Raw genomic sequence first — 12,568 nt, forward strand, 5'->3', positions numbered from 1 at the left:
CACAACCATTGAAAAGAGGAAGGAAGATGTGAATTGGGGAATGCTTTCAACAGAAGTCTTGTTTGAAATGTTGGAAGTGGATAAGAGCATTTTAATGAAACCATGTAAGAGCTTGAAGTCAAAAGAAAAGGATAAGGTCATTTAGGAGCAGCTGAAGGATCAAAGCACAAAGCACAATAGGTAGAAATTCCACAAGATTTTGCAGTGATGGAGAAGTATGCGAAATAAAATGTTTTGAGGGGGAGACCTAATAGAAGCTGTAGAGAAATTAAGAAATGCTGTAAAGATTATGTTCCCAAATTTTCATCCTCTGTTATCAAATAAAAGGAACATTATTAGGAGCAGTTGATGTTCATTGAACAAAGAATGAACTTCGATCATCTGTAAGGTCTTTAAAATTTGGGTAAAATTTGTTACTTTAAAATTATACTTTTTAATCAGAGCAAAATATAATAGCATATCTTGTGACAGAAATATATGCACATGTTCTCTACACAAAATATGGAGGATAATTTGCGCTTCTAATTCCCACTTAAACTTTCTAAACTGGTTGATACAGTTTTTACATTACTAGAAGGAAAGTTGTTTCACTCTGAATATTCTGAACCCTTACTCTAAAGTAATAAGACAGATAAGATATTTACAAACATGAGGAGATTTACTATAAAAGTAAGGCAAAAGACATATATATGTATAATATATATAGCATGAATTTATTTCTTACCCTTTGGAGCCACATGATGTCGCTGTCTACCATGAATACACTAGCTGTTATTCAAGTCCATTCCTCCCATTATTGCATCCTTCCAAGAGTGCTGAATGATGGCAGTCGCAGAAGAATTGAATTAACAGACTCGGGATCATACAATGTTTCATCTTAATGCCTAGACAAGATTTCCTGATGGAAATAAACCAGCAGGTATTTGAAATGGTTATTACACCTGAAGGTCGACTGAGATCCCGGTGTTTGTTGCTCTCATTTCTTCTTCTTGCAGCCTGGGAAGCAGGGAACGGCCAGGTCCACTACTCGGTCCCGGAGGAGGCCAAACATGGCACCTTCGTGGGTCGCATTGCCCACGACCTGGGACTGGAGCTGGCGGAACTGGTTCCCCGCCTGTTTCGGGTGGCATCCAAAGGCCGCGGGGACCTTCTGGAGATAAATCTGCAGAATGGCATTTTGTTTGTGAATTCTCGGATCGACCGGGAAGAGCTGTGCGGACGGAGCGCGGAATGCAGCATCCACTTGGAGGTGATCGTGGACCGGCCGCTGCAGGTGTTCCATGTGGAGGTGGAGGTTAAAGACGTTAACGACAACCCGCCTGTGTTCCCGGTAAAGGAACAAAGAGTGTTGATTTACGAATCTAGGCTGCCAGATTCTTTTTTTCCACTAGAGGGCGCATCGGATGCAGATGTGGGGTCAAATTCTATCTTAACCTACAGACTCACTTCCAACGAAAATTTCGCACTGGATGTGAAAACAAACAGTGATGACAGTACACAAATTGGGCTCGTGTTAAGGAAATCCTTGGACAGAGAGGAAGTGCCCGAACATAACTTACTCCTCATGGCGACTGACCAAGGCAAACCTGAGCTCACTGGCACTGTTAAGCTGCTGATTACCGTACTGGATGTGAATGACAATGCTCCCAATTTTGGACAATCTGAATATGAAGTAAAGATCTTTGAAAACTCAGATAACGGAACAACCGTTATCCGAGTGAATGCTTCTGATAGGGATGAAGGAGCGAATGGGGAAATATCATATTCTTTTAATAATCTTGTTCCAGCCACTGTTAGTAACCAGTTTAGAATAGATGCGAATACTGGCGAAATAGTTATTCAAGGGAACTTAGATTATGAAAATATGAATTTATACAAAATCCGTATTGAAGCGACGGACAAAGGCCATCCTCCCATGGCTGGTCATTGCACCGTTTTAGTGAAAGTCTTGGATAAAAATGATAATGTCCCTCAGATTGCATTGACTTCCTTATCCTTGCCCGTCCAAGAGGATGCTCAATTCGGTACTGTCATAGCCCTAATTAGCGTGTCCGATCTGGACTCAGGTCCCAATGGGCAGGTGACCTGCTCTCTGACGCCCTATGTTCCCTTCAAACTGGTGTCCACCTTCAAGAATTACTATTCACTAGTGCTGGATAGCACCTTGGACCGAGAAAACGTGGCGAACTATGAAGTGGTTGTGACCGCAAGGGACGGGGGTTCGCCTTCGCTGTCGGCAACGGCCAGCATGTCCGTGGAGGTGGCCGACGTGAACGACAACGCGCCCACGTTCCCGCAGCCCGAGTACACGGTGTTCGTGAAGGAGAACAACCCGCCCGGCTGCCACATCTTCACCGTGTCGGCGCGAGACGCGGACGCGCGGGAGAACGCGCTGGTATCCTACTCGCTGGTGGAGCGGCGGGTGGGCGAGCGCGCGCTGTCGAGCTATCTATCGGTGCACGCGGAGAGCGGCAAGGTGTACGCGCTGCAGCCGCTGGACCACGAGGAGCTGGAGCTGCTGCAGTTCCAGGTGAGCGCTCGCGATGCGGGCGTGCCGCCCCTGGGCAGCAACGTGACCCTGCAGGTGTTCGTGCTGGATGAGAACGACAACGCGCCTGCGCTACTGCCGCCCGGGCCAGGTGGAGGACCCAGCGCGCTGAGCCAGGTGGTGTCGAGGTCCGTGGGCGCGGGCCACGTGGTGGCGAAGGTGCGCGCGGTGGACGCCGACTCGGGCTACAACGCGTGGCTGTCGTACGAGCTGCAGCCGGCGGCGGGCGGCGCACGCAGCCCGTTCCGCGTGGGGCTGTACACCGGCGAGATCAGCACGACGCGCGCCCTGGACGAGGCGGACGCGCCGCGCCAGCGCCTGCTGGTGCTGGTGAAAGACCACGGCGAGCCGGCGCTGACGGCCACGGCCACTGTGCTGCTGTCGCTGGAGGACAGCGGCCAGGCGCCCAAGGCCTCTTCACGGGCATTGTCTGGCGCCTCTGAAGCGGAGGCCGTTCTGGTGGATGTGAACGTGTACCTGATCATCGCCATCTGCGCGGTGTCCAGCCTTTTGGTGCTCACGCTGCTGCTGTACACGGCGCTGCGGTGCTCGGCGCCGCCCAGCGAGGGCGCGTGCGGGCCCGTGAAGCCCAGGCTGGTGTGCTCCAGCGCGGTGGGGAGCTGGTCTTATTCGCGGGAGAGGCGGCAGAGGGTGTGCTCTGAAGAGGGGCCGCCCAAAACCGACCTCATGGCCTTCAGCCCCAGCCTACCAGCCTGTCCAGTAGTGGCGGATATCGGCGAGCATCAGGATTTAAAGGATGATAGTCTTTCCAAAGTAAGTCTGAGTTTTCATAATTAACAGTTGATTTTTTTAAAATATTTTCATTATTTTCCTTGGGTTTATGTTTAAATTTTCCTATTTCAACAAATTGAGTAATTTTGCATTATATACATCTTTTCTTCTTCGTTAATTATTATAATCTGTTTTTTTAAACGAGTAGAGTGGAATCAGACATTATTAAAACATCATTGTACACGTCAAGATTTTTGTCGCAATACTCAAAATTTCCTTAATCATTTGTGATACATTTAAAATATACATTGGTAGTATTTTTCCTTATTAATTTTGTAGACCTTGATTACTTTGCATTTGAACTTCAGGAGAGTTATTTCACCATCATTTTATTTCAACATCACTTTATTATAGTTCTATCCTTCAGCCTCCTTCTTCCTTCCTTTCCTTCTTCTTCTCTCTCTCTCTTTTCTTTGATGCTTCTGCTTGGCCAACACTCTTGATTATCCACTTTGTTTAATGACTGTCTTCAACATATCTTAAATCTATATTCCTTTTTGGGCCTGGTGATTCCAAGAGTCCAAGAGTCTGTAGTGCTCATTTACTGTTGGCCTTTTAAACTATTTAGAGACAAAGTACATTATAATAGTTATCTGGATAACTATTATTCTTCTTTTAAAATTTTTATTTATTTATTGCTTTGCTGGATCTTCATTACTGTGTGGGGTTTTCTCTAGTTTTGGGGAGCAAGGGCAACTCTCTAGATGTGGAGCATGGGCTTCTCATTGTAAAGGCTTCTCTTGTTGCAGATCACAGGTTCTAGAGCTGGTGGGCTCAGTATTTGCAGCTCCTGGACTCTAGTGCACAGGCTCAATAGTTGTGGTTCATGGGCTTAATTGCTCTGGGCATGTGGGATCTTCCTGGATCAAGGATCGAACCCATGTCTCCTGCATTAGCAGGCAGATTCTTTACCTCTGAGCCTCCAGAATACTTCTGATTGGGATGAAAAAGTGAATGGGGAAATTTCACACTCTTTCAACTACCATGTGATACACATGTTATTGCTCAGCTTATCAGGGATCCAAATATTTGACAATAATTTAATAGAATGTGGACTTTGACCAAGTAAATTCATGTAAAATGTGCATTGAGTTCTCAGACACTGAAAACCCCTTATTTATGTTTGACTTTTATTTGGTAGGCTCCTTTTCATGGAGAGTTTATTTCTTCTAATGTAATGCTTTCATTATTCATTCTATATTGTGATTTAAAGTATTCACCATTTCTCTACATGCAAGAAATGGATAGTAGTGTAAGTTTTGAAAATGATGCTGTGCCAAGAATCATTGAGTTAACAAGACCCAGCCCCTGGCTTCGAGAAGTTGGTAGAAAAATAAAGATATCTGTCATACATAAATATGATCATCTTAGAAGGCTGAATATTATAACAGGTACAAGAAATGTAAATCACTGTGAGTGGATTGAACAGAAATAACTGCCTATTTTTCTTTTTGAAGAAGCCCTTCAAGAGGTATGATATTTTTAGCGGTTTGTAAATGGAAAAGTTTCCTTTGAGAGAATACTGACTATAATAGGTATTCTTGGGAACAGAGGAACTTAACGAAATGAGTACATACAAAATCCCAAATGTGCCTGGACACAGAGAATAGTCTGTTTTGGTTAAAACATATGGTTCCCATAGGAAAGAGTATGCGATAAAGCGGGAAAAGTAATGTGAGAAAAATTTCTTGGGTAATTTGAGTACTTCACTAAGAAGTTTTGACTCACCTCTTGTTATTTGAAAGCTATCAAAAATGTGAATCAATAGGAATAAAAGGTGTTTTTCACTAAGATGACTGCAGGATTAAGAGAAGGATAAAGGAGTTGTGACAAGATGACACAATAAGAAGCTATTGCAATAATTCAGGACAGCAACAATATTTAAAACCCATTTAGGCACAGGTAAAACTTGGAAAGCATTAGAATACAGATGTTAATTATTTTATTTGCATTGGGAACATAGGGGTGAAATATTTTTAAAAAACACCTCACTCTGTTAAGTAGAAGTAAAAAGGATAAAACACCGCAAGCTTGATTAAAGTCTGCTTTCTTAAGAATGGATTATTTCCTTATATTCCTTGTTTCCCCAAACAAACAACCTTTCTAAGTTTTTCTTCCATTAGATTCTTGAGATCCTGGGTCCCTAGAGAGACCAGGAATTTTCTTAAAACAGATTGAAATTTATTTCAGAAAAATTGAATTTTCTGAACTGTCAACTAAGGATTTTAAAATTTAGTATTGCTAACATAATTCAATTTGTCACTAATATTTTTATCCTAATTTTAAACGTTTTGTAAAGAACATATTTTCAAGGCATGAGGAAGCCACAATTATGGTCATATTAAATATTAGGCACATAAGTCTTCTAATAAAGCCTTAAGCAAGCATGAGAAATATGGTCCTACACTTTAAGAAAAATAAAGAAAAATTCAGAGGTTGAAATAAAACCTCGTGTCCTAATAATACAAAGCTGATTTTTTAATTCGTACTTACTATTTGGGCCACATGATGTCGCTCTTTACTGTGAAATTCTCTCAATTCAAGACAGAATTAAGTCACATTGGAAAGAGTCTCCACTCTGTTTTAATATTCGGAGGTTGAACAATCGCGAACACATCATGAAAATAAAGAGGGGATAAGAAGATTCCTCTAAATTTTGGAACGAGATACACTGGTTGGAAGAAAATCCCAACAATTTGAGATGTACTCAAATCTAGGTGACTTGGGGAACCGGCAGCTATTGCTATTTTTTATAATTCTTTCGATCTGGAAGACAGCAAGTGGCCAGGTCCGCTACTCGGTCTTGGAAGAGGCCAAACACGGCACCTTCGTGGGCCGAATCGCCCAGGACCTAAGGCTGGAGCTACAAGAGCTGGTGCCGCGCCTGTTCCGGGTGGCGTCCAAAGACCTCGGGGAACTTCTGGAGGTAAATCTGCAGAATGGCATTTTGTTTGTGAATTCTCGGATCGACCGGGAGGAGCTGTGCGGGCGGAGCGCGGAGTGCAGCATCCACTTGGAGGTGATCGTGGACCGGCCGCTGCAGGTGTTCCACGTGGAGGTGGAGGTGAAGGACATTAACGACAATCCTCCTGTGTTCCAGGGGACACAAAAGAATCTGTTTATCGCGGAATCCAGGCCGCTTGACTTTCGGTTTCCACTAGAGGGCGCCTCCGACGCAGATATCGGGGAGAACGCTGTGTTGACTTACAGGCTGAGCTCCAGTGAATATTTCTCTCTGGAGGTACCAACCACCGACCAACAGGTAAAACCTCTCAGTCTTGTATTACGCAAACCTTTAGATAGGGAAGAATCTCCGGAACTTCATTTAGTGCTCACGGCCACTGACAGAGGCAAACCTGAGCTGACTGGCACCGTTCAGTTACTCATCAACGTGCTAGACGCCAATGACAACGCTCCAGTTTTTGATAGAACACTCTATGCTGTGAAATTAGCAGAAAACGTCCCTAATGGAACGTTGGTAATTAAACTTAACGCCTCAGATTTAGACGAAGGCTTGAATGCGGATATTATTTATTCATTCTCTAGTGACGCTTCTCCTGATATAAATTTTAAGTTCTACATAGACCCTGTAAGTGGGGAAATTACAGTTGCAGGACACATCGATTTTGAAGAAAGAAAAACCTACAAAATCCGAGTAGAGGCGACTGATAAAGGCTACCCACCCTTGGCTGGTCACTGTACAGTTCTTGTGGAAGTTTTGGACACTAATGACAATCCTCCAGTATTGACTGTCACTTCCCTGTCCCTTCCTATCTCAGAGAATGCTCAGCCAGGCACAGTCATCACCTTGATTAACGTATCTGACCGAGATTCTGGAGCAAATGGACAGGTGACCTGTTCTCTGACGCCTCATGTCCCCTTCAAGCTAGTGTCCACCTTCAAGAATTACTATTCGCTGGTCCTGGAGAGTGCCTTGGATCGTGAGACAGTAGCGAACTATGAAGTAGTGGTGACCGCGAGGGACGGGGGCTCGCCTTCGCTGTCGGCCACGGCCAGCGTGTCCGTGGAGGTGGCTGACGTGAACGACAACGCGCCCACGTTCCCGCAGCCCGAGTACACGGTGTTCGTGAAGGAGAACAACCCGCCCGGCTGCCACATCTTCACCGTGTCGGCGCGAGACGCGGACGCGCAGGAGAACGCGCTGGTGTCCTACTCGCTGGTGGAGCGGCGGGTGGGCGAGCGTGCACTGTCGAGCTACGTGTCGGTGCACGCGGAGAGCGGCAAGGTGTACGCGCTGCAGCCGCTGGACCACGAGGAGCTGGAGCTGCTGCAGTTCCAGGTGAGCGCGCGCGACGCGGGCGTGCCGCCCCTGGGCAGCAACGTGACCCTGCAGGTGTTCGTGCTGGATGAGAACGACAACGCGCCTGCGCTGCTGCCGCCCGGGCCAGGTGGAGGACCCAGCGCGCTGAGCCAGGTGGTACTGAGGTCCGTGGACGCGGGCCACGTGGTGGCGAAGGTGCGCGCGGTGGACGCCGACTCGGGCTACAACGCGTGGCTGTCGTACGAGCTGCAGCCGGCGGCGGGTGGCGCGAGCAGCCCGTTCCGCGTGGGGCTGTACACCGGCGAGATCAGCACGACGCGCGCCCTGGACGAGGCGGACGCGCCGCGCCAGCGCCTGCTGGTGCTGGTGAAAGACCATGGCGAGCCGGCGCTGACGGCCACGGCCACTGTGCTGCTGTCGCTGGAGGACAGCGGCCAGGCGCCCAAGGCCTCTTCACGGGCGTTGTCTGGTGCAGCCGGCGCAGAGACGGCGTTAGTGGATGTGAACGTGTACCTGATCATCGCCATCTGCGCGGTGTCCAGCCTGTTGGTGCTCACGTTGCTGCTGTACACGGCGCTGCGGTGCTCGGCGCCGCCCAGCGAGGGCGCGTGTGGACCCGTGAAGCCCAGGCTGGTGTGCTCCAGCGAGGTGGAAAGCTGGTCTTACTTGCAGGAGAGGCGACAGAGGGTGTGCTCTGGAGAGGGGCCACCCAAGACCGACCTCATGGCCTTCAGCCCCAGCCTGCCTCCATTCCCAGGTGCTGAAGCCATAGGCAAACAGCAAGACCTAAATGTTGATCATTGCACGGAAGTAAGTCTTTTCCATTTATATTATAATTATTTACAATGAAATTTCATAATTACTTTAAAGCTATTTCATATATTTTCTTTTTTAAATGTATTGCAAATTTCAGTGTCCTATATTCAAACATTATTGTGGTTTATAAATATCTACAATTAATCATTAGTTTCCCCAGATTTATTGAGAAATAGTTGTTGTATAAGATTCCCCATAAGGGGTAAAAGATGATAATTTTATATACATGTATATAGTGAATTTAGTTGCAATTTCTCAGTACTATCAGACATTATTAACTATTTCCACAAGTTAGATTTCTCATCAAATTAAAATTTTCCTTGGATGAATTTCTTATTGTATATGATTTTATCCTTTGCAATACCTCACTTTATGAACACTAAGAACATCCAGTGTACATGTATTCCTCCACATAGCATTTATTTTTCATGATTACATGATGTGTGTACTTTTTAACCTTCACATGGTATGTTTTGATAATACTGAAGTATTGTTTGGTGATTAGTTTTAATTTACTCACTTAAGATCAGAGTCCATACATTTCATTTCATTTTCTTCTCCTTCTTACTGTTGGTATATAGATATACAGATATATCTATAACTTTATATGTACTATTTCAACCCGAGTCTCTGATATTTGGGTTTATTCTTCACTGTCTGAGCCACCAGGGAAGCCTTTTTTTATATAGAGTTTCTCTATTGGCATATCAAGCAGTTTAGTTATGTTGTTTTTCAGTTGCTAAGTCATGTGCAACTCTGCAACCTCATGAATTGCAGCACACCAGGCTTCCCTGTCCTTCAGCATCTCTGGGAGTTTGCTCTAACTCATGTCCATTGAGTCAGTGATGCTATCCAACCATCTCATACTTTGTTGTCCCTTTCTCCTCTTGCCCTCAATCTTTCCCAGCATCAGGGTCTTTTCTAATGAGTCAGCTCTTTGGCTCTTTGCATCAGGTGCCCAAATATTGGAGCTTCAACATCAGTCCTTCCAATGAATATTCAGGGTTTATTTCCTTTAGGATTGACTGATTTGATTTCCTTGCTGTCTAAGGGATTCTCAAAAGTTTTCTCTAGCACCACAATTTGAAAGCCTCAATTCTTCCACATTCAGCCTTCTTCATGGTCCAACTCTCACATGCATACATGACTACTGAGAAAACCATAGCTTTGATTATCTGGACCTTTGTTGGCAAAGTGACATCTTTGCTTTTTAATAACTGTCTAGCTTTGCAATAGCTTTCCTTCCAAGGAGCAAGCATCTTTTAGTTTAATGGCTGCAGTCACCATCCACAGTGATTTTGGAGCCCGAGAAAATAAAATCTGTCACTATTTCCACATGACTATTTGCCATGAAGTGATGGAACAGGAAAATCTTAGTTTTTTGAATGTTGAGTTTTAAGCCAGGCTTTTCACTCTCCACTTTCACCCTCATCAAGAGGCTCTTTAGTTCCTCTTCGCTTTCTGCCATTAGAGTAATGTCATCTGCATATCTGACTTTAGTTATAAAGAATAATAATTTCTTCTCAAAATTTAAATGTTTTCATCCTATTTTTATTATAGACCAGAAGTTGTAAAAATAGGTAATAAAAAACAGGAATAATAAAAATAGGACCTATCAGGTTATTCCTTGGAGGTCCAATGTTTAGAACTCAGTGCTTTCACTACTGGAGACCAAAGTTTGTCAATCCCTAATAGGAGGAATGAGACTCTGCAAACTACTCAGCCAAACAAAGAAAAAACCCCAAAAGACAAAATACACAAAAAACTCACCATACAAAATCCTGTCAGTACAATATCAAATAGATCATTTTACCATTTCAAGATATATGCTTTATTATCAGATAATTTTTATCATGTCAACATTTAATATGTTTTGAGGATGTAAATATAGTAAATAATTGCTTTTAGACTGATAAAATCTACTTAACTCCAATTATTAATACTGAATAAAATACTATCAGCCCTTTGTAGATGAGTTGGAGTAGTGTGGGAAAATATTTTGCATTGATTTTTATTTTATATATGACTTAGAAAAATATTTTGAATAGAAGAAGTATGTATTAATGCCATTCTTGGTGACCAAATGACAAATTTATAAATTTTCATTACATAGAACATGCAGATGTTGCTGCTGCTGCTGCAAAGTCGCTTCAGTCATGTCTGACTCTGTGCAATCCCATAGACAGCAGCCCACCAGGCTCCCCCGTCTCTGGGATTCTCCAGGCAAGAACACTGGAGTGGATTGCCATTTCCTTCTCCAATGCATGAGAGTGAAAAGTGAAAGTGAAGTCACTCAGTCATGTATGACTCTTAGCGATCCCATGGACTGCAGCCTACCGGGCTCCTGGCCATGGGATTTTCCAGGCGTGAGTACTGGAGTGGGGTGCCATTGCCTTCTCCAATGCAGATGTTAGGACCCATTAATTCAAATAAAGCTTTTTAGTGTTATAGAGTAAAATTTTGAAAGTCCAAGAAAGTTTATTAGTTTGCCATTTCATGTTTTCATTATTTTGCTTCTTCTTGTCTTTTAAAAATATTTTTTCTTATAACTCTTTGACCTGCCTTGATGTTAATCAGACAGCCATAGATTTTGAGCATCTTCCTTTGGAGAAAATGGTGGAATTTAGTGAAATAGAATGAAGGGTTTCTGGTATTCTCAATTCTTGTTGTTAACATATTTCTTCATCTTATTATCAGTTATGGTCAGCAATATAATAATTTGTGATCTCATGTTATTTCCTTTGATCAATTGTAAGTAATCTAAAATCAGTGTTATCTTGCAGTTTATTTTATATTTCTTACAATGCCATCGCTGCCTATATTTGGTTATTAAAAGTACATGACATAAAAGGAATAGTTTTAATTTTAGTCTTCAACTTAAATGGCTGAGTATTGTTATATATGCTTATTTTTATTGTACTGCTTGAATCAAGTATGGAGCTTTAACCTTGTGAAAGTGATGGTGCTCTTAGATTTCCTAATCCATGCTTATTTGATTCTCAGGTATAACTTCAATCACTCAATTCTCCTCCTGTTTATTTTTTAAAAATCCCTTAATTAGAAACAAAGACTGTTTCCACCACCTACCATTTACTTGACAACTCTCATAATTTCAATCATTTTAGTTCTGTGTTCCTCCAACTCTCTAATTGGTATTTGAATTTCAGTTTGGAAGTATGCCTATCACAAAGAGGGAGTCAAAATCTACATCTGTATTTTAATACTTTTCACTATTTATCAATGCAGAGCTTTTAGCTATTAAATATTTCTTAACTGAAAGGCACCAGAGCTCAGTTATTAAATACTGTGAACCCTGAAGCATCCTGTATCCAAATTTCATCTCTATGAATTTTTCTTCATATGTTTATTAAAGCATCTGTTATTTCATTTCCTTGGCTTCACATCCTATGAATGATGAATGAGTTCTATTGTATAGAATTTTTGTATCAAGTAAATATTTTAAAAATTGCTTATAAAACTATGGCAAGTACTATGTGCATAAGACAATTTGATTACTATTATTCAAAAGAGCACAAGGAGTTCATATTTGGGAATGGAAAAACTAAAATATTTGAAAGTCATTATGACCTTCCATATTACTCTTATGTAAAAATCATCTTTGTGAAGTTATTTTCAGATTAACCTAGAATGTCTCAATGCTTTGAATTCTTTGGGGTAGAATAAAAAATTCATCTAAAAATCAGTTGTTACAGGTTTTGGAAAGTTCAATTAGCACTCTGGGTATAGAAAATCTTTTTGGATCTAGAAAGTTATTTAGATAAAACCTCCTTAGGGAAAGTCTAGACTATTTGTGTGGACAGTGATGTATTTTTCCATGCTGATAAATTGCTTCAAAGCAGAAGTCTGAGAATGTGTTTGAATCTTTGTTCTTTTCCATCAGTAGTGTTTCCTTTTCCTTAAAAAGAAATACACAATATGTCTTATTGATGATTTAAAAATTAGCAGTACTTACTTCCTACTAACTAAGGAAGTAAGCCATATATAGAGTGTTATAGAATAACTTACATGAGTCATACAAGTTGAAAGAAGATATTAAAACAGGTATAAAAGTGGGGCTGCAGTTGAAAGAAAATCATTCCTTGTTTGCATTTTTAAAGGAACACTTGGAA

The 12,568-nt window shown here is 42.6% G+C and overlaps 2 protein-coding genes across 2 annotated transcripts; both read left to right on the forward strand.

Moving 5' to 3' along the window:
• The first annotated feature begins 880 nt into the window (after positions 1-880).
• On the forward strand, positions 881-3,346 carry LOC128051710 (protocadherin alpha-6-like). Its single transcript, XM_052644349.1, has one exon. It carries the CDS (start codon positions 881-883, stop codon positions 3,344-3,346), a length of 2,466 nt encoding a protein of 821 aa, XP_052500309.1.
• A 2,695-nt stretch (positions 3,347-6,041) lies between these two features.
• On the forward strand, positions 6,042-8,471 carry LOC128051724 (protocadherin alpha-7-like). The gene has a single exon (XM_052644361.1). It carries the CDS (start codon positions 6,042-6,044, stop codon positions 8,469-8,471), a length of 2,430 nt encoding a protein of 809 aa, XP_052500321.1.
• Positions 8,472-12,568: the final 4,097 nt, after the last annotated feature.

This window comes from Budorcas taxicolor, chromosome 7 (genome assembly GCF_023091745.1).
Source record: "Budorcas taxicolor isolate Tak-1 chromosome 7, Takin1.1, whole genome shotgun sequence".
In the NCBI taxonomy this organism is placed as follows: Eukaryota; Metazoa; Chordata; class Mammalia; order Artiodactyla; family Bovidae; genus Budorcas; species Budorcas taxicolor.